Source organism: Bos indicus x Bos taurus, chromosome 20 (genome assembly GCF_003369695.1).
Source record: "Bos indicus x Bos taurus breed Angus x Brahman F1 hybrid chromosome 20, Bos_hybrid_MaternalHap_v2.0, whole genome shotgun sequence".
Classification (NCBI taxonomy): Eukaryota; Metazoa; Chordata; class Mammalia; order Artiodactyla; family Bovidae; genus Bos; species Bos indicus x Bos taurus.
In genome coordinates, this window is record NC_040095.1 from 9,214,037 (window position 1) to 9,236,159 (window position 22,123).

At 42.7% G+C, this 22,123-nt stretch overlaps 1 protein-coding gene across 6 annotated transcripts in view; it reads left to right on the forward strand.

Moving 5' to 3' along the window:
- Positions 1-21,008, forward strand: part of MRPS27 (mitochondrial ribosomal protein S27) — a 104,010-nt gene extending 83,002 nt beyond the window's left edge. For all 6 annotated transcript variants that reach the window (XM_027519887.1, XM_027519885.1, XM_027519886.1 and 3 more), the window contains 6 exons: positions 3,916-3,994; positions 8,242-8,357; positions 12,416-12,518; positions 15,372-15,514; positions 17,475-17,645; positions 19,847-21,008. In XM_027519887.1, coding sequence (XP_027375688.1) covers positions 3,916-3,994; positions 8,242-8,357; positions 12,416-12,518; positions 15,372-15,514; positions 17,475-17,645; positions 19,847-20,086 — 852 coding nt within the window. In that variant the 3' untranslated portion in view covers positions 20,087-21,008. The remainder of the gene's footprint in view (positions 1-3,915; positions 3,995-8,241; positions 8,358-12,415; positions 12,519-15,371; positions 15,515-17,474; positions 17,646-19,846) is intronic.
- The last annotated feature ends 1,115 nt before the right edge of the window (positions 21,009-22,123 follow it).

Sequence of the window (22,123 nt, forward strand, 5' to 3'; positions counted from 1 at the left end):
ATGTATGGATGTGAGAGTTGGACTGTGAAGAAAGCTGAGCGCCGAAGAATTGATGCTTTTGAACTGTGGTGTTGGAGAAGACTCTTGAGAGTCCCTTGGACTGCAAGGAGATCCAGCCAGTCCATTCTAAAGGAGATCAGTCCTGGGTGTTCTTTGGAAGGAATGATGCTAAAGCTGAAACTCCAGTACTTTGGCCACCTCATGCAAAGAGTTGACTGATTGGAAAAGATTCTGATGCTGGGAGGGATTGGGGGCAGGAGGAGAATGGGATGACAGAGGATAAGATGGCTGGATGGCATCACTGACTCGATGGACATGAGTCTGAGTGAACTCCGGGAGTTTGGTGATGGACAGGGAGGCCTGGCATGCTGCAATTCATGAGGTTGCAAAGATTTGGACAGGACTGAGCGACTGAACTGAACTGAACTGAACTGAATCTTTTAGAATGGAGCTGGTATAAATTAATCAGCACATTAAAAAATAAAGATTCCTGTAGCTGTGGCTTTTCAAAGCATAGTGATTTAAAAATGGAGAGGTGAAAGGAAAAAGTAATCCAATCACAGAAACTCTGTTGGTGGTCCTTTCATTCTTGATCCCTAAGTCTTGGGGTTTTTGCCTAGTTTCCTTTGGTGACGTTAGGGTAAAAGACATGACCATTTTTCTAGAGTACAGTCTCCGGAACATTCATATCTCTTACACGTTTTTGAAAAGACAGACTTCCTGGATTATTCAGAGCATGTCTTCCTAAGTCCCTCAAGCCCCAGAAGCCCCTACAATTAGGTCTTTCTGAATGTTCACCCAACAGCTGACTCTTCATTCCCCTCTTAGTATGAAATAAGGACAAAATGAACAAAAGTTAGAACGTTGTTATTGTGAATCTCAAGCCACAATCCTGGTTTGACCCATAATAAGACTTTAATAATATTTCTCTGGAACTGTATTATATCTGTAGTGTCATTGAACCTTCTGTTTTTTAACTCAAAAAGAAATACTAAATTTGTTTTTGGGAGTTTTTGTTCCTATGACTTACTTGGTTACCAGCTTAACTTGATACACGTTGCAGACAGATTGTGTGTGAGATGTTGGGTTGGGTATGGCATTGTCACAAAAATGGGCAACATCCTATCCTTTTCCTGGGGAAGCTTATAATTTGATAAAGTAGATAAGCAGGTTCACTAATAAATCTACTATTTCTATCTTACTTTTTATTGTTACTAGTCTTTTAGTGAAAAACACACCAGACAGAGTCAGAAGAACCAAGCTATAACAACATAAATTCTACCAGTTGTTCTTAACTTTATGCAAATAGGGTTCCCTGGTATTTCAAATGGTAAAGAATCTGCTTGAAGTACAGGAGACCTGGGTTCAATCCATGAATTGGGAAGGATCCCATGGAGAAGGGAATGGCTGCCCACTGCAGTATTCTTTCCTGGAGAATTCCATGGACGAGGAGGCTGGTGAGCTACAGTCCATAGGGTCGCAGAGAGTCATACACGAGTGATGAACTAACACTTTCACTTTAGGCAAATAGTAAGTTTATTCTTTGGGGTCTTAGGTTTTTCAGCTCTAAGTCAAGTGAGGTGTACCAAATCAGTGATTTCCAACCTTGGCTGCCCATTAGAGTCATGTAAGAAGCTTTTAAAAATTATAGATGCTTTCTCCACCCCCAGGATTCTAATTTAATTGGTCTTTCTGGAACCTAGGCATTGGTATTTTTTTTAATTGGTTTAAAAAAATTTTTTTTTTAGATTTTATTTTTTTAGAGCAATTTTAGTTTCACAGCAAAATTGAACAGAAGGTACAGAAATTTTCCATATGTTCCCTGTCCCCGCACTTGCGGGGACGTGCCTCCCCCATTATCAGCATTTCTCATCCAAGTGAGCCGTTTGTTACAGTGATGAACCTGCATTGAAACACAAATCACCCAAAGTCCGTGTTTACAGTAGGGTTTACTCCATGGCTTTGAACAAGGTATAATGACCCACGTCTACCATTATTGTATCATATAGGCTAGTTTCCCTGCCCCGCTCCCCAGCCCCTGCCCCCTGATCCTCTGTGCTCTGCCCATTCCTACCTCACTGGTGTCTTTTTAAAGCTTACATGTTGATTTTTGCAGCCAGGATTGAGAATCACTGACCAGTTGATTCCTAAGTTTCTTTTCTTCCAGCTTTAATGATTTATCATTCTAAAATATTTTGTTTTTACCCTGCCTTAGGGATTATTGCAGATTGAATGACTGCTTTGATCAAGTTAAACATGGCTGCAGCTTTTAAAACAGTAGCTTCTGAACGTCTTTTTTTTTTTTTTTTTTTGTATTTCAGCACATTTGAGGCATTCTGTATAGTCTGCTAGTAATAGTGACTCAGTTCAGCAGAGACTGACAACTGGGATTTAGGATTATCAGAATTTCTCAAGGAGGATGAGTGTAATTGGAAAAAAAATTCCTTGGATGTTTCTGGTGGTTGATGGGAGTGGGTAATCCTACTGAGATAAGAATTTTAAATAAATATATAACCACAGTTTAGATGATTAGTAGTCAGACTTCATTGTGCATGAAAATCACACAGGAAGGCACTAAAATCTCAGGTTTCTTGGGTCTTTAAAAATTCAGAGACAAGAGATAACAGATGCCGGCAAGAAGAGGGCAAAAAGGGATCCCTTATGCACTGTTGGTGGGAATGTAAATGGGTACAGCCAGTATGGGAAATAGTATGGAGATCACTCAAGAAATTAAAAATAGAAATACCGTATGATCCAGCAAATCCACTTCTGGTTATATATCCAAAGGAGGTGAAATCACTGTCTCAAAGAGATACCTGCAACCCCACGTTCACTGAAGCATTATTAACAACAGCCACGCCATGGAAACCTGAGTGTCCATTTACAGGTGAATGGATAAAGAAATGTGTGTGGGGTGGGGAGGCAGGGTGAACCTGGGTCTCCTGCATTGCGGGCAGATTCTTTACTATCTGAACTACCAGAGAAGCCTGTACATACACATACAGTGGGATATTTAGCCATTCAAAAGGAACAAACCTTAAGAGCATTATGCAAAGTAGAATAAGTCATTTAAAGAAAGATATCTCATGATCTCACTTATATGTGAAATCTGAAAAGGCAGAATTCATAGAAACAGTGTAGAATAATGGATATCAGGGTCTGGGGAGGGAGACTGGAAATGGGGAGATGTTGGTCAAAGGATACAAACTTCCAAAGATGGGTAAGTTCTGAGGATCTAATGTATAGTGTGATGACTGTAGTTAAGAGTACTATATTATATTCTTGAAAGTTGCCAAGAGAGTAGATCTTAAATATTCTCATCACTGCCACCAAAAGATGATCATTATGTGAGGCAATGAATGTGTTAACTAGCCTTATTGTAGTAATCATTTTGCAATATATATGCATGTTAAATGATCATGTTGTACACCTTAAAATCACACAATGTTACATGTGAATTATATTTTAATAAAGTTGGGAGAAGAGCACTCTAAGGACCAGAAAATGCTGCATAGTGTGATTAATGTGTGCCTTCTCTTAGGACTCCATTTTTGTGTTGATATTCATACTTTTTTAAAAGAATCACTGAACCAGTGGAATGTGGTTTTTTTTATATTCTTGGTTTGGTTCAGGGTTTTTTAAGTTATGATGAGGTGTTAGAATTGAGCTTTATTTTTCACGTCAGTTGTCTTGTATCAGACACCCACTCACAACTTTCTCACCCTGACCAACAGTTCCAGTTACCAAGCTGCATGAGTCACAGCTTCTATTTCACTGTCACAGATGCCGTAAAATGATAGTCAGATATTTTAAAGCTAATGGGAACAAATTTTTTTCCTGAATAATACATAGGCATATATTATAAACTGAACTTAATGAGTTTTTTCTCTTATTTTACTTTTATTTTCATTGCAGGTCCAATATGGTATTTTTCCAGATAACTATACATTTAACTTACTGATGGATCATTTCATAAAGAAAGAAAATTACAAAGGTATGAAATCAAACCAAGGTCCATTTATAATGGATCTACCGTTCCCAAGGGGAAGTAAATATAGGCACTTTTACCTTTTTTTAATTTCTTAATGACATCTGTATAGCACTCTTTCAGTCAGAAATAGATGTGCAGTTGATTGACCTTATCGGGTGGCCAAATAGGAGACTCCTATCCAGATCTTCTTTCCTCTGAGTTTCTCAAATTTATTTCTTCATGTCTCTTTGGGCAAAGGACAGTGAATTTAGTTAATGCAATAAAGCTCCCTGAGCTTCCACAGCTAGTTAAGGTTATATTAATTCAGCTGTTAGCTTGACTTTGTTTTAAGCACAATTTGCTAACTTTGTTTTACTTACATCACAGTTGTTACAGCATGTGAAGTGTATAAGCATAGAATCTTATACTGGAGAGAGTAGCATGCTCACTATGAAGGGAAGTCATTTTACCTCCATAGGCTTTTGTTTCCCTGTCTCTGACGTAAGTGCAGTGTTCAAACTGCCATACAGTTGTGCTCATTTCACATGCTAGCAAGATCATGCTCAAAATCCTTCGAGCTAGGCTTCAGCAGTATATGAATCAAGAACTTCCAGATGTCCAAGCTGGATTTAGAAAGGCAGAGGGACCAGGGATCAAATTCCCAACGTCTGTTGGATAATAGGAAAAGCAAGGGAATCCCAGAGAAACATATTTCTGTTCATTGACTATGCTAAAGCTTTTGACTGTGTGGATCACAACAAACTGTGGAAAATTCTTCAAGAGATGGGAATACCAGACCACCTTACCTGTCTCCTAAGAAGGCTATATGCAGGTCAAAACGCAACAGTTAGAACTGGACATGGAACAACAGACTGGTTCCAAATTGGGAAAGGAGTATGACAAGGCTGTGTATTGTCACCCTGCTATATAAGTTAAATATAGTTTATATGCAGAGTACATCGTACGAAATGCTGGGCTAGATGTATCACAAGCTGGAATCAAGATTGCTGGGAGAAATACCAACAACTTTAGATATACAGATGATACCACCCTAATGGATGGCAGAAAGTGAAGAGGAACTAAAGAGCCTTTTGATGAAAGTGAAAAAGCTGGCTTAAAATTCAACATTCAAAAAACTAAGATCATGGGATCTAGTCCCATCACTCCATGGCAAATAAATGAGGAAAAAGTGGGAACAGTGACAGATTTTATTTTCTAGGGCTCTAAAATCACTGCAGATGATGACTGCAGCCATGACATTGAAAGATGCTTGCTCCTTGTAAGAAAAGCTCTGACAAACCTAGACAGCATATTAAAAAGCAGAGACATCACTTTGCCGATAAAGGTCCATCTAGTCAAAGTTACGGTTTTTCCAGTAGTCATGTATGGATGTGAGAGTTAGACCGTAAAGAAGGCTATGCCCTGAAGAATGGATGCTTTTGAATTGTGGTGCTGCAGAAGAGTCTTGAGAGTCCCTTGGACTGCAAGGAGATCAAGCCAGTCAATCCTAAAGGGCTCAACCCTGAATATTCATTGGAAGGACTGATGCTGAAGCTCCAATACTTTGGCCTCCTGATCCAAAGAGCCGACTCATTGGAAAAGACCTTGATGCTGGGAAAGGTCGAGGGCAGGAGGAGAAGAGGGAGACGGAGGATGAGATGGTTAGATAGCATCATCAACTCACTGGACATGAGCTTGAACAAGCTCTAGGAGATGGAGATGAAGGACAGGGAAGTCTGGTGTGCTGTAGTCCATGAAGTTACAGAGAGTCAGACAGGACTTAGCGACTGAACAATAACGACGACAAAGTGCATCGGTGATCTCTTGAGTTTTCTTTACCCCCAAAATCTTGTGGCTCCGTGGAACTAACCTGAAGTGGCTCTTACCTTCATCTACAATAAGGGGGGGACCAAGGAAAGAGGGGGATTGTGGCAGACCCTACAGAGCAGTCAGGTGGAGCCCTGCCAGTCTCCATGGACGGGGAAGGGTGGTACAGCACACTTGTGCTCTTAGCTACACAGACAGGGAAGAAGGAAAGAGGAGGCTGTGCCATTGTGTAAAGATACACCCTGGCTTCCCCTTCCACCATCTCATCCTCAAGCTTGGTTCTGAGCTTTGCCTGTGTTACGGTAGTCACTACCTCAGAAACACGGATATGGACTGGTGGTCATTTTTCCTTTTTGACACCTTGATTCCTGTCATTGAGTTACATCCCTCACCCTCAGCCTTTTCCATTGCATCGGGATGCAGTGGTTAGGCTGGGCACCCAGGACCTCTCTGCTTTCTCTTCTCTCTCATAAGACTTGGAGCTGTTGACTGCCTAAAAATATTTGCTGTACATTATTTTTTTTAATGCTTATTGTCCCTTGTCCATTTTCATTCCATTTTAAACATGCATTTCCTAAATTGAACTAAAAGATAATTTTTAAAAGATAATTCTCTTTTGCATGTTTCATCTTCCATTCTCTGTGAACATCACATTTTAAAATTCTTACTAGTTTATCACTGGAAAATTATGTAGTAGCAGTTTTCTCTCTTCTCTCTTGTTAAAGGAAATATTGGAAGGGTAAAAGGAGTTTGGGGGTTCCCCCCTAAATTCAGAGTAAATGATGTTGAGAATTTTTGTAAATAAACTTCTGATGAAAATTATTGTTGTTTATGGCAAGAAATTAGAAAATATTATACTTTTGTTGTTAAAATAGGAAATATCCAAGTACATAAATAATTATGGATGAACAGGAAATCTTATATAGGTCAGTCTAATTTCACTTCCCAAGCTGACTGAAATGAATATAAATTAGAGATGAATTTTATTTATTCATGTGTAATTTTGAATTCAGTATTGAACAGTTGGCAAAACATTTTTCTGAACTATATTTTTAGCTTTAACTTGTTCTTTTAAAATACTGGTTTGTTGGTAGGGTAGGGGACTGTTTGTTTGTTTATGTCTCTTTCAGGCGCTTTTTTGCTACTGACTTACTGGGTGACTCCTCCCTGGTCTGCCTGTCCATTTCAGTTTACCCATTTACAAAAGGAATATAGAAGTTCTTGCATTTGACCTCATTTAGAACCATGACAACACATAGAAAACCAGCTGGCTAGCAATAGCTACAAATGAGTGCTAACTCTTATAATTATGAGTATATGCAAAAACCGTTTAAAAGAGCAGCTGTTATTCAAAACATTATATGCAGGCACTGTATTTTAAACCAATGTTAACATCTCTGATTTAACAACAAATAATAAGGGAAAGAAATTATTTGAACTTGATTTTCTTGGCTTCCGCTTATGTTGTGGAATATTGAGGGGAAATAAATCAGATCTTGCTGAAGATCTGGTCTGTGATCAGCATTCATGTGGAAACAAGAATCTTCTGTGTTAAACTCAGGGAGTTACAAGTTATGAATATGCATTTCCTTTCCATTCTTTCAACTGTTTTAAATTGAAGCTGATTGTCCTTTTCGTAGTCATCAGTTTTCTGTCTTTGAAGTAATACCTAGGATTTAAAATTACCTTTAGCATTCGTCCTTTTTTCCCAAAACAGAAAGAAGGTTCCAGAACATACAGTGGGGCATTCCGCCCAGCCCTCTCCATCTCTTCTTACCAGGGTGACCTGGAAAATATACTTGCCTCCTTTCTGTATGCCTTAACTCTTCCAGCTGGTGGACATGCTGCCTTAAATTTGCTTCACAGTTTATGAGGCATTTTCATATGTATTATGTTGTTGGACTGTCCAACAATCTTGTGGAATCTATGGAACAAATGGTATTTTATCATCATGAAGGTGATACTGAGAAATCAAGTGGTTTATTCTGTGTCCTTGAGAACAGCGGCACAGTAGCACCTGATTTACTACCTAGCAGTATGTACAATAGAAGCTAAAGACAGGGGAAAGACCTGCTTTACAGAAGAACTAGGACCACAGCCCATGTTTAACTTCATGATTCTTTGTATTTTTCTATCATGCCTCACTTTTTGAGTGCTTATGGTGGTGCTAGTGGTAAAGAACCCACCTGCCAACGCAGGAGACATTAGAGACGTGGGTTTGATCCCTAGGTCAAGAAGATCCCCTGGAGGAGGGGATGAAAACCGTCCTGGAGAGTATTTTGCCTGGAGAACGCCATGGACAGAGGAGCCTGGCGGACTACAGTCCATAGGGTCACAAAGAGTTGGACACAGTTAAAGTGACTTAGCATGCATGCATGCATAGTTAAATACAGATTTGATGATGTTACCTAATTTGCTAATTTTTGCATTGATCTTCTTGTCAGATGCCTTATCCGTGGTTTTTGAGATCATGATGCAAGAAGCTTTCGAAGTTCCTTCCACCCAGCTCCTCTCCCTCTATGTTCTATACCAGTGCCTGGCAAAGAAGACAGACTTCAGTGTAAGTGACCTGTATTGAAACAGTACTAAGAGCCTTAGAGAAGCAAGCAGCAGCTGCTCAGTAGGGATGTGGGGGCCAGAGGAAAGCCCTGCCCTCAGCATCTGGGAAAAGATACCTGCTGTGAAGCCCTGTGACCCTGCACGACCAGGAATGAGTGTTCACCCATACATTTTAGGTCCTGGGTTCTAACAAAGTGGAATTGAACGTTCTTCTGCTTGGAAGAATCTCAAGTGAAAGTCCTTATGTACATTCTGAAACATGAGCAACGCTGAGTGCACTTCACACATTCAGAAATAGGTAATTGATGATCAGTGAGAGCTGGATGTGGCATGCCAATGAAGCAGTGAGGCAGCTAGCTTTAACCACAGCTTCTGGTATTAAATTCTGGTTGTTTATTTTGTGTCAGTATTTTCCTAAGGTTGCTCTGGGTCAGTCCAGAATACCAAATTTTGGTTTCATCTCTTCATTGTTGTTGCTTAGTCACTAAGTTTTGTCCGACTCTTTGTGACCCATGGACTGTAGCCCTCCAGGCTCCTCTGTCCATGGGATTTTCCAGGCAAGAATACTGGAGTGGGTTGCCATTGCCTTCTCCAATTGTTTATTGCTCCCCTAAGAGTAACAGCAGTAATAACAGTAGCTAATACTTAAATAGCACTTACTTTACACTTCCTGTGTTCTTGGTGTTTTAGATTTATTCATTTCATCCAATCCTCTCACCTCCGTGCAGATGAGAACACTAGGGCATAGAGATACTGCATAAAGTGGCCGAGCTCATAAGTGATGAAGCCAGGCAGTCTGGCCCTACAGACTTTGCCCTTAACCTCAAAGGTAACCTCAGAAAACACTGCTTTGGGTAGAAACTGGAAAGATCATCTACCCTAGCCCCAATTGTAAAAAATTTATGGTGTGTTTTGTTTTTCTAAAATGAATGTCATAGCCTGCGGCATACCTCACATTCATTAGTTCATTAAATATATTTTGAGCAACTGCTGTATTCCCTGTGTTTCAAGTGCTCGTTTTACGATGGTGAACAAACATTTCCTGCTTATAATCTAAGAAGAATATAGGCATTTAAAACAAAACATGGAATTCCCTGGTGGCCCAGTGGTTAGGACTTGGTGCTTTCACTGCCCTGGCCCAGGTTTAGTCCCTGTTTAGGGAACTAAGATCCTGTAAGCCCCGTGGCGTGGCAGAAAAGAAAAATTTAATAAATAAAACACGTGACTATACTGAGCACTATAAAGACTGTATGGTAGAGAGTTTATTTTTATTTTAAACGTAAGTTAGGGAAGACTTCCTTAAGGAAGTATTTCTTTAGTTAATATTTGGAGCATGAATAGGAATTAACAGACTGAAGAGGGAAAGAACAATCCAAAAAAAGGAAATGTCACATGCAAAAGCCCTGAAGCAGAAAGAACATTGTCAGCAGAAAGGGGATAGAAGAAGGTAGGAAGTTAGAAAGTCTAACTGCCACAGAGAGGATCGTAGGATGAGATAAAAGTTAGAGAAGGTGGGTCATGCGAAGCTGTTTCATCTGCATCTTAAACATAGCAAGAAACCACTGAAAAGTTTGAAGCAGATGGGGTAACATGATCAGTTTTGTGCTCTGATCTAAGTATTCTGACCACAGCCACTCTGGCCCCCATCCAGTCTTAGCCACAACTATCATAGTCATCTGAGCAAGAGATGCTGGTGGTGTGGGGACCAGAACGTGCTGGGAGCTTAGAGAGTAGTTGATTGCTGTATCTAGGAGGCAAAGAACATGTTGGGGAGGGAAATAGATGTAGAGGTAAGGGTGAAAGCTGACCTCAGTTTCTGACTAGTTTGTGTTAATTGCTCAGTCAGGGCCAATTCTTTGCGACCCCATGGACTCTAGCCCACCAAGCTCCTCTTAGCCATGGGATTTTCCAAGCAAGAATGCTGGAGTGGGTTGCCAGTTGCTTCTCCAGGGGATCTTCCGGACCCAGGGGTCGAGTCCAGGTCTCCCGCATTGCAGGCAGACTGTTTACTGTCTGAGCCACCAGGGAGGCCCGAAAGAGCTGCCGGGTGTTTGCACAAGGCACTCTGGGAAAAAGCTTCATTTGGTGAGGAAAATCACTGGTTTGGCTCTGAATGTGTTACATTTTGGGATACCTTTGAGACAGTCAGATTTCCCAAGGGAAATTGACATCTGAATGGAAAAATCTGGACTGGAGATGTAATTTATAAATCCATATATAAATGTCTATACATGAGCCACAGGCCAAAAGGAGAATCAAGACTGTGTTGGGACAAATGCCATGGGAAGATGGTCTGCATGTAGAATGCTCCTGAGAAGGTGGGTGAGATGAGGACTCTTACGAAGAACATTTAATTTCGTGGTATGAGGGCACAGAATAATGGAGCCAGAAACCAAGTTGAAGTGGATTATGGAGTGAGTCAGAAGTGCAGAAGGAGACAGCGAGCAGATGTCTTGACTGTGAAGGGGAGTACAAGAGGGAGGGAGAGAAGGAGGGTTTGCTTTGTATTAAGGGAGAAGCAGAAGCATGAAATGAGGAAACCTTGAAAATAGCTCCTGTTTTAGTCCATAACAGTACATGTGGTAGAAGGCTTGGAAGAGACCTAATATCTTACGTTAACACATCAGTGGCCTTTCATATAAACAACAGTAGTTGAGTTATTTCCAGACAGTCGTCAGAAAATATCTAACACATTCGTTTGTTTTCATTTACCTCTGTCAAAGTCCTTTTGGAAGCATCACCATTGCAGCTGCCATCACCACCCCCCATCGATTCTAGCAGAGCAAGGATGCTGTTCATTTGGCCTTCAGCCCCTGTTGCATCCTGATACTATGGATCATGTTTCTCCCTAAAGAAAAGGAAAAACATCTTTAAGGTTCCATATTTATTATTCCCTGAGCCCCTTTTCATGCAGTTTATGTGGAGGGAAATCAAAGCTTGAGTGATTTGCTTTTGAAAGTGAAATGACCTCCTTAATTACCAGCTCTCTTAACTTCTGTGTGCTGCAGAAGCGCCTGTGGAGGCTTTGTTTTTCTCCCAAGGTCTTTGCTTGTTTCAAAGGTTTAGTAAAACCTTAAGAAATTGCACTTGCATTGCACAAAGGTCATTCCCAAGAAAGAGGTTTTGGTGCCCATTAACACCAGGGGTGCCCCACTTACCCCTGGCTGCAGGGGTAGCTTGCACACCTTGTTCATTCTCTGACCAGTGCAGGGCCACCTGAGCTTTGCATTCTGTATTTCTAAGCCAGAACAAAGACTTGGGCTGCTGTGTGCTCTTACAGCGCTGGCACCGAGATGATCAGGGCTCTCGTTGTCCGGGGAGTTGCCAAGGTGCTGCTCGGGCCTGCGGTCACAGTGAGCCCTGTCACCGCCATTGCGCGTGTGCAGCAGCCTCAGCAGTGCTCGTGTTTTTGCCTCCTGTTTCCCCGTGTCTCAAAAGGCTTCAACTTTATTGAAGTGTAATGTTGCACCCTGGGTTGAAAGAAGTGATCACTAAGTGTTTCTGATTGCCTAATTTATTTTTAAGAGGCATTAATCTGTCTAAAAGCAGTCTAATAGTTGTATTTACTTGAACACTATGAAGTAGGAGGAGTCTTATTGCTGAATTGTTTAAAATTCAGAAAGCCTGCTCTGTCGTGTCATAGTAATGTGAGTACAGAGCCGATAGCGTGGGTAATCTTTATTGATTGCCTCGAGGCCGTGTTGATCCAGAGTAGGCTCTTTATTTTTGTTTTGCTTTTCTGATTGTAAAAGGAGCTGTTATTCACTGCCCCAGATTCAGAAAGGAATGAAAAGCACAAAGAGGAAAACCAGAATTGCTTATAATTTCACTGCCTAGAAATCTGTTAACATACTGGGCGTTTCTGTTCTGCATTTTTCATCAAACCAATATCTTTTCTTTACAAAGTCAGAATTATCATGGAGCTTTAGTATGATTATTTTGTTTCTTTTACCTAATGTTATAGCATATTCTTTTTCCCTCTTGTGTCATTAATGCTCACATTTCTGCATACAGTAAGCATTGCTTGGCTACACCATGACCTGCTGTATTCTGTTTCAGTGGGAAGAGGAGAGGAACTTCGGTGCCTCCCTGTTACTCCCAGGCCTGAAGCAGAAGAACTCAGTGGGGTTGAGTTCCCAGTTGTACGGCTATGCACTTCTTGGTAAGCTGGAGGGCCTTACTAACATTGTTCTTCACGGATAGGAACTGATTCCTTCTTTTACTTCTTAATAAAATTATACTTCTTAATTATAATAAAATTATAATTTGATTTAGACTTGTGAAATTCCAGTACAGCTTTCATTTTTAGACATAAAACTGGACTTTGATGGCCTTATAGTTATTAGGTAAGACAACAAAGTGGGATTTAAAAACCTTTCGCCACTGGCAAGGTGAGAACTAGTTCTGATGGCTCTTGATTATATTCAGTGGTAAACAGTGTGAAGAAGCGATAAAGAAAGGAAAGTTCTGGTCCTCCTTTGGGAGAACCAGCCAGTAGACTCTTCCCCGGTATTAAAAAGATCTTCCTGTTTCTTTAAACCCAAGTCCAGGAGGAAAAACATTGAATGCATATTGTGGGTATTGTTTTCAGGTGAGGGAAGAGGATTGCAGAGAGTGGCCCTGTGGGAGCGCACAGAGGGACGCGCTAGTGCAGTGTGAGTGTGCCACGCACAGGGCAGCGGGCTTTGCTTTAGAGCCCAACTGCATTGAATCAGACAGGCAGCAGGGGAGGGCCTTTTGAGGAGCGGCCTTGGCTCTCAGCAAATCTGAGCACATAACATTCAACCTAAGTGTGCATCAAATGTGTCCTGATTTACAGAGTTAATTAAATTCATATTATTTCATTAGCCTTCCATGCTCTCTCCTACCTTCTCCTAATCATATACTATGTCTGCCCTTTACCTTTGTTTTCTGAAAACCATCTAAGTTATAGCAGTTTGACTGCTTTTGGAGTTGATCTTCAACATCGAAATGCAGTGTGGCGTTCTCGGGTGCTGATCCTGGTAGAAACAGACTCAGAGGAGTTCACTGGGCGGCTCCTGGTAGAAACAGACTCAGAGGAGTTCACTGGGCGGCTCTCAGACTAACAAAAGAGTTGACCACTCTTTCTAAAAATCACTTTTTCCAGTGATCATGGGAGTGCCAGCATCTCTTCAGGATCTTGATTTCAGTTCTTCTGGATAAATACCCAAGAGTGCAGTTGCTGGCTCATATGACAGTTTATTTTGTTTTGAGGACACTCCCTATCGTTTTGCATGGCAGTTAGTGCCATTTTGCATTCCCACCAATAATGCACAAAGGTTCCCGTTTCTCCGTACTCTCACCAACACTTGTGTTTTGTTTCTTTGATGATAGCCATCCTGTCGAGTGTGAGATGATATTGTACTTTTGATTTTGGTTCTGATGGTTGATGACATTGCTCATCTTGTCACATGTCCATTGGCTATTCTGTGTCTTCTTTGGAAAAATGTCTATTCAAGTTCTTAGTCTGTTTTTAAATCAGTTTATTAGTTTTTTGTTGAGGCATAGGTGTTCCTTATATGATTTGGAGATTAAAATGTATTTTATAAGATTATCAAATAAAATATATTGTGAAAACTAAAAGAAAAATCATTTTCTCTTACCATCTACTTTTGATATTAATTACAAGTTTTTGCATTTACCTTCAGAGGAGCACTCAGGAATGTATCACTGCATGAATTGTCCAGGAAGTTGTCAGGGCCAAGAAATGTACTTTGTCGTTCCTGATTCTGAGCAGAGGCCTGAGTGCTTTGAATCTGGCAGCATCAGATTCAGATCCCCCTGCTCTCAGCGTGTCATGTGCGGTGTAGCCTCGTTTACCTCCAACATAAGCAGCTTCCCGGAACGTGACTACAGCCAGCCCCAAGTATCTTAAAGGTCTAAAATTAGCTGTCACCTGATGAGCTTTGTCTGTTTATGTTCCACTACAGCTTTCCCAAATCCTCCTTCCCGGGAAAGATAAGTGAAGGTAGATTTAAGACCCAGCAGCTCAAGGTGACTTTGGTCGTTAGTTCAGAGAACATCTCTATTCCCCCAGGAATCCCAAGACAGCCTCCCTCCTCACTGGGGGACCCTGCTGTCAGCCAGCCACATCTTCAGCTCTAGTTACGATTGTTCGAGGTTCCAAGAGAAACTCTCATGTCCTGAGACCCACAAGGATGACAAGGACTGTATAATTAAAATGCTGATGCAGCTCAACTAAAAGAAAGAGTAAAGTGAGATTTTCTTTTTTTTTTTTTTTCATAAGGACAGTCAGTGGACTGTTTTGGAGCATTTTTTAAAATGTCAAACATTTCCTGGCAAGGAAAGTTGTCAGATGTTGGCACAATTTTTCAGTGTAAGAAAGTTGTAAAATTTCTTTTTTGGAGCAACATTTTGTCTTGAAACAAAAGTCGTATTTCAGTTGTTTGCTTTGTTTTATAAAGGTAGCTCCATTTAGAGGCGGGCTTCCCAGGTGGCGCTAGCATTCAGGAACCCACCTGCCAATACTGGAGACGTAAGAGACATGGGTTCATTCCCTGGGTTGGGCAGATCCCCTGGAGAAGGGCATGGCAGCCCACTCCAGTATTCTTGCCTGGAGAATCCCATGAACAGAGGAGTCTGGTGGGCTACAGTCCATGGGGTCGCTCAGAGTTGGGCACAACTGAGGCGACCTACCATGCATGCACGCACACTACTTAGAGGCAGATATGGCGACCTCTGTAAATTTCCCTCAGCCCTCGCGATAGTCACCAGCAGTCCACATGAAAAAGTAAAAAAAAAATAATAAGTCCATACAGTATTGAAAAGTATGTACATTGACTTTTACCACATTTTTCATCATCATTCTGAAATGTCCTTATTCACTGAATGGGATGAGTCTTGGTAGAGATTTGAAATGATCCTCCATTTCTCAAGCTGCCAGCTGAGTATTCACTTGTGTCTTCAAGTCCTCAGTCTCAGACGTAGTGGGAAGCCACGGCTAAGTCTTCTTCATTGTTCTTTTTGGGCACAGGGAAGGTGGAGTTGCAGCAGGGGCTGCGGGCTGTGTACCATAACATGCCCCTTCTGTGGCGGCCAGGCTACCTCGACAGAGCCCTTCAAGTGATGGAGAAGGTGGCCTCCTCCCCAGAGGATGGGAAGCTGTGTAGGGAAGCGGTGAGTTACCCAGCCCTGATTCTGGGGGATTTAGCATCTCCTGTCCCTTATAAGTCAAGATGTGGATTTGTTTTCCTTGTCTCCCCCAGCCCCATCTTCTTTATCTCTATAGATTCATGTATTTACTCAGTTGAAAAGGAATGAAAAAACCACATTCTCAGTGTTACTGACAAGCACTAGAAAATAAGATTCACGTTGATTGTATAGTTCACTGTCTGGGAGGAAAACTATTCTCCCAAGAAATTCAAACTGAGTTCAGTAAAATACTGTTTATTGCCCTCCACCACTACCACCACCAAAGTAAAATCTCAGTAGAAGCTCAAAAGACATGAAGATTTTATTTTTTACTTTTGGCATTTCTGTATCTTCGTGTAGTCCTGTGAGACTGACTACCTGTCAGAGTTTTCCTAAACTCTCAAGAAATGAGTTTAGGCAGTAGACGTGGCGCCATCTTTCTTTCTTCCCAGTAAATCATTCTGTGGTGAATGCATGATGCAGAGGAGGTCTGGACCAGCTGTCCCTTTCAGAGTTCTAAGGCTTTCGGTTTGTCCAGACTAGGACCCTGTCCTCCCATCAGCCTCAAAGCTCATCCCCCTTGGTCACCTCGGGCTCTTCATTCTGCAGAGTTCCTAGACTTAGCTCAAGCCATGGGAAAACATGTGGCAAGCTTACGCCTGGTAGGGAGTCATAGTGCTTGCTTCTGTTTAAGCAGCTTTTGTAGCCAGAGTCAGGCCTCAAAGGACATCAGTTATTTCGTTAACAGAGTGTGAAAGCTGACTTTGAGCTGTTTGTTTAGCCTTGACCCTATCACTCAATCTCACCCCATGGCTTCCATTTTGGTCTCAGGATACAGAAGTCTCGTCCCTCTACTGGCTCCTTATTACTAATGTCTAGTGAGTCATTATGTTCTCTGTGAGACATTTATACCAAAGCATACACATTTCTGAATATATATTCATGTTTTAACCCTGCTATAGTCAGTACTAGTGATTGAAACACAAAATTAGACATAAATGCTCTGCCAGGGAAATACTTACTGCATTTTGAGCCAGACTTGCATTCTTTGTGTTCTGACTTCATAGAAATGTGATTCAGATGTCAGCATTGAATGTGATATGTGTCAGGTTTGGGTATAATGTATTAGTGGCATTACAAAGCCTTGGAGTCTTTTCTGGCTTTTTGTTCTGAGTTGACGTGGACAGAATTCATCAGTATCATATGGGTATTAATGCTGGCCTTGAGGCTGTTTCTGTCCCATCTCTGATGATCAGGCCCTCCTCAAAGGAGGTTGCCCCAAAATGAAGGAGGTAGGGGAGAGGGGTCAAAACAAAAAAGAAACCTTCTGTTTCATAATTTACTTACTTTCTAAGTCACAGAAATCCCCTCTTACAATAAATTTCGTATATGCTGTCTGGTCTTTATCAACATATATATATATATATATAGATTGGCTGATCCCTAATCTCTGAATGTCCTGTGAGTTGAATTTTTCTCTGAAGGAGGCCCCCGCCTAGATTCAGAGGCTTTATCGTACTTTCAGAATGGCCGGTTGTTGGTTGTGGTCTGTAGTGGTTTTTCTTTCCCGTTCTTCCAATTCCAAACCAATTAAGGAAGAAAGACATGGAAGGGATGGTTACTTCATTGCCCATCGGGCATAATTCCTGGATTCCTACCTGGCTGATTAAAAGTGAAATCAAAAGCCACTCTGCTGATTCACTTACACAGATAATTCTGAGTTTGCTTATTGTTCCATTGTTTTGTACTAAGTGTTCCATGCCATGTGACAAGGTGTTTCTACTGTAAAATTACATAACCATTTCTGGTTTCTGTAATTTAATAAGAGAACTCTTCTCGCGATTTTTTAGGTCCCAGGCTTCCCTCCCTTTCCCTTCTCCAGCCTCCCTCCCCAGTGCTCTCAGGGCCACAGGGTATTTAGTCTCTGCCCCTTTCTGCTCCACAGCTGGGTGTGCTGGACAGGGCACTGAAGGCTCTGACTGCTCCGGCCCAGGAGTCTCCAGAGGAGCAGCCCCAAAAAGGTGAGGAGAGCCCGGCGTCAGAGGAACTGATGGAGCAGCTGGACGTGGAGGAAACCGAACAGTCCAAGCTTCCCCGATACGTGGAACGGTATGAGGTGAGTCAGGGCAGAGTCGAGGCCCCTCAGCTGTGTGTGAAATGTGCTTCTCTGCCGTGGTGACAGACAAGCAGTCCTGTCATGCATCAGCGTTGCACAGAAGGGCATTGAAAACTGTCATCAAAAATCATACTTTTGTCTCTTTACACAGGAAGTGGTCTGAAACAAATGGAATTTTTATACCCCTTTTTGTACTTGAGCGAATCAGTCACAGTTTTGTTCCCTAAGGCCACATGTCATTACCTACCACTCATCTCTGACGGGCGGGTAATAGCCTTCCTTCCCACAGCAAGCACCTGACTGCAGCCCTGGGTGAAGAGGAGCTGGAGATTGAACCCTCTCGATCTCCAGAAACCCAAGTAGAAACCGCAAAGCCTCATTTGAGTATGATGGAGATGAAATGCAGGTATCGTCTCTTGCTCGGCTTTGTGGCATGTGCTAAGGCCCCTGGAAATGCCCTCTGGGCTCCATGGACAGCGTCAGCAGGTTCCCACTGCCGTTTTTCAGGAGCTCTGGCACTTAGGCTGCCGTTAGTGGCCTTCAACTGTGTGTCTCAAAATGCTCTGTGGTTAGAGTCAGGGAGGAAGAGCCATGTTCAGAGTTTAAACCCCTGGCCTCTTCCTTGCTGTGTTTCTCATTTGTCTAGAGCAAAGCAAAAAAACTGTGCTGCCTGAAGGAGAATTCATCATGTGAAGCAGAAAACCTCCCTCCCTCCCCGCTGACCCAAGGTGGTGTCCTTTTGGTCCAGAGGGATATACACTTTGCCAGGCTGCCACATTTAAATCTTTGCAGGAATGGAGCCAGCTTTGGGAAATCTATTTCCGCATGTTCTAAGAAGGATTCTGGTACTTTTGGCTGTTTTTCCCAGTCTTCTCTAAGGTCATTGCTCAACTCCCCTCCAAACTGAAAAAGGAAGGTTAATCAATGTTTTCAGGGTACACAGAGCATTAGCGGCTATGTTAAGAATTTACATACTTGTTGTTTCCTCTTAACTTTGCAGGTTTAGAAAAGCTAAAAAGCAAAAACTCTGCATAGCCCCATAGGTTACCATTCACCATATTCATATTGTCCACTCCTAAAACTTACAACCTTTTCCTTGTTTCTTATATCTTTAATTTCAGAAAATAGAGATCTGTGTCTGCATTAAATTCTTAGCCCTTGCTCTTCCACAATCCTTTTTTTTTTTAATTCACAAAAAGAAAAGAGGCCAGTATTTCTTGACTGCTTGCTGTGTGTTAGACACTTTCTTTTCTTCCTGGTGCCTGATTTTTATTAGTCCCAGGTAATCTGGGGTTTATTTTTATATGACTGAACCATCACATGAGGCCTTTGGCTGCTGCTTGAAGCCCATGGACCCTTCCTACCTTTCAGCCCCTGCTGTTAGAGCAGGCCTCATCACATATGCCAGTAAATTGCATTTATTTTGTGGAACATGGGATACGTGGTATATGCTAAATCTGGGGCCATAAGTGGGTCTCTGATCTACATCTTGAGGCACTTAAGTAGATTAGTGGTTTTAGTACTTTACTCCTCCAGAAATATTACAATAGTGACCAAATCGAGCTGCCATTTCAGATGGAGCCATAAGCAGTCAGAATGTCAAGGCTGACCTTTCATGAAGCACAGCACGGGGAGGCTTATAATAGTGAAAGCACTCACGGGAGCTGTTTAGTATGCCATTAGTAAGAAAGCCTTGACATGACTTCCGTCTTTTGAAAGGAAAACTGTTTAGGCAAACATTTATCCCAGTTCTTCTAAAGGAAAAGCTATGGATGGGTTCACTCCATTTTATCAGCTGCTTCTACCATTTTGTTTGCATCTTAGGGTCCTTTTTCATGGGGTTTGCTACTTGGTGAGAAAGGAAATGGAGGTTCTTATACTTTTGCAGTCTTTGTGGTTTGAAACAAATTATACAGAGAATCACAGCATATGGAGTTCCATTTACTGTGTGTGAGTGAAGGGGAAGAAATCACATGTGGGGCATCTTAGCAGAATTGCTGCGCTGAAAGCAAAGAGCAGAAGCTATCGGTGCCTGGATGAGAGGCAGCGTGACAGGCTTCCAGTAAAGTACCTTGTCCTGTGAGCAGAATATGTGCAGATTTTGCAATGACTTAATCTCTTCTCTCTTCCTCTATTTTTCTTCTTCCTGCCCCTTCCACATCTCCTTGTTTTTGTTTTGTTTTTGCCCTTTGTTCCAACAGGCCTTACATTCTAAGCTGCAGGCTCTGGGCAAAGTTGAATCCGAAAGCCTTCTGACCCTGACCACCCAGCTTGTGAAGGAACAGCTCCCCACCTGTGAAGCAGAGGATATCGCCACCTATGAACAGAAGCTGCAGGAGTGGCATCTGGAGCTGGTAAATCTGATTGAGAGAGAAAAGGAGATGAGAGAGAAGGCCAGGCTCAAGCACGAGGCTCGAAGGGCAGCAAAGGCAGCTGCCTAACCAGACCCCACAGGACCTCCCCAGACCGCCTCAGGATTCGCGGTGACAGCAGCCTCAGTGTCCTCTGTCCACTTTCTCCTGTTCTTAAAGCACACCCCCATGGTCCCGAAGCCACGTTGTTCACACATCAAGCCACATAATCACCCACCCAGACGCCAGGAAGGCTGTGGAACCGCCGAAGTGGCAAGTGGTCAGACCGAAGCCACAGCTAGGTACCCTATCTAAGGGCTCTTGAGGCTTGTCGTGGAGTTCCTGGGAGACAGGTCAATTTTGAGCCTTGAAAGTCCCTGGTACTTAGCAATGGTAGTGGGAGGAGACGTGACTGAAGAACCCAGTCTCAAGCACAAGCTTTTGAAGGTTTCTCTGTCCCCCACCGACTCCGCCTGCGTGCGCTGAGATCTCCCTCCCTGGTCTCCTTAAGTGCAGGCTCTCCTCCTGAGCTTGCCCTTCCCAGACCTGAACTGGGAGAAGTTCAGTACAGGAGCAGGCACAAGACCTTCTGGCTTTCGAATTTCAGAGACCCCAGTGGCATGTAAAAACTCTGGAGGATAGAGCTAGGCCTGGCTCCGCAGCCTCCCTAGCTTGGCTCCCCTCCACGCTGGGGTGACATACAGCTTGTTGTCTCAGCTTCCCATCCAGTAGGTAGAGTGAGTCTTTTGTACACACATGCACAGCTTATGAACACACATTTCAGTTAGAGGCTGGAGAAAGTGAGAGGTGGGATGGGGCTTGCAGTGCGTTGGAAATGCGAATGATGATAAAACTGTCAGGAGGTGGAAAGTTCCTCCCTGGGGTTTCCCTGTGGAAGGTGTCAGTGCAGCCGTGGTTTGCTATGTAATTTTGCCCTCGTGTGTACTGTATACTTTTATACAGGATTGTGCTCTTTTATCAAGAACCTGTGGAAATAAATGTTCTAGGATCATGTGGTGTATTCTTTGTCTTCACAGTAAGGGAAGGGAGAGGTAGGGGATTTTGAGCTACTATGATTTTGAGCAACATATTTTCAATCTTCCTCTATCAGACTTGGCATTTATGGTAATAAAAACCACCACCACCACAACAAACATCCGTCAAGGAGGCCCTGAGCACCAACTCCAGCAGGCCTGTGAGGGAAGTACTATTAGCCCATTTTTGAATGAGAAAACTACTCACTTACAAACTAACTAATGTGGGGTCAAGCTCGCTCGTGTTCCCTCCATACATACCTGCAGTCAGCATCCGACACAGGGCCTGAGACTTGCTCAGGTAGAGGATCATGACCTAAAGTCAGTGCTGACATTCCAGTTTATCAGGGGACTTTTTCAGCCACTCCGTTACTTCATCAAGAGGCATGAAGCATCTGGTTGATAACTTCAGCTCGTAGGTTTGCCTCCATTTTCCTTCTTATCTATCCCTGTCCCTGTCGCACTTTACTTCCAATCTACAAGAAACCACGTCCCCGTAGTCAGAGCCAGCCTGCCAGCCTCCTGTCACTGATCCAAGATCTTAGAGCTGGAAGTCCCATCTCCCTTTGATCACGTGACTCCTGCTGAACCAGCTCTTCCTTGTACTTACTTCCTACCTGCAAACCCTTTACGCTGTCACTGATCACCACCTGGATCTCCAAAATTCACACCTTGCTTGCCCTCCCTCCAGTCTGGGTCCCCTGGGTTGGCCATCCCACTGATGCATCTCTATAATTTCTTCTCTTTCCCTTTATCCAGGCCCATTTGCCATGCACAGATCTCTGTCCTTGGAGCCACATGTTACGGGGTTGAATTGTGCCCCCCCCCCCCGCCCCCACCACCACCACTATTGAAAAATATGTTGAAACCCTGACCCGAGTGCCTTAGAAACTAACCTTAGTTAGAAATAGGGTCTTTACAAAGATATTCAAGTTAAAATTATAAAAAGAATTTTGGACAAAAGATAGAAGGAAGGCCGGGTAAAGACTCCCAGGGAGAGGATGGCGACATGAAAGGAGTGGTGCACCCACAAGCCGAGGATGACAGGCCAACGCCGGAAGCCAGAAGCGGCGAGGAAGGCTCGTGTTCCGGA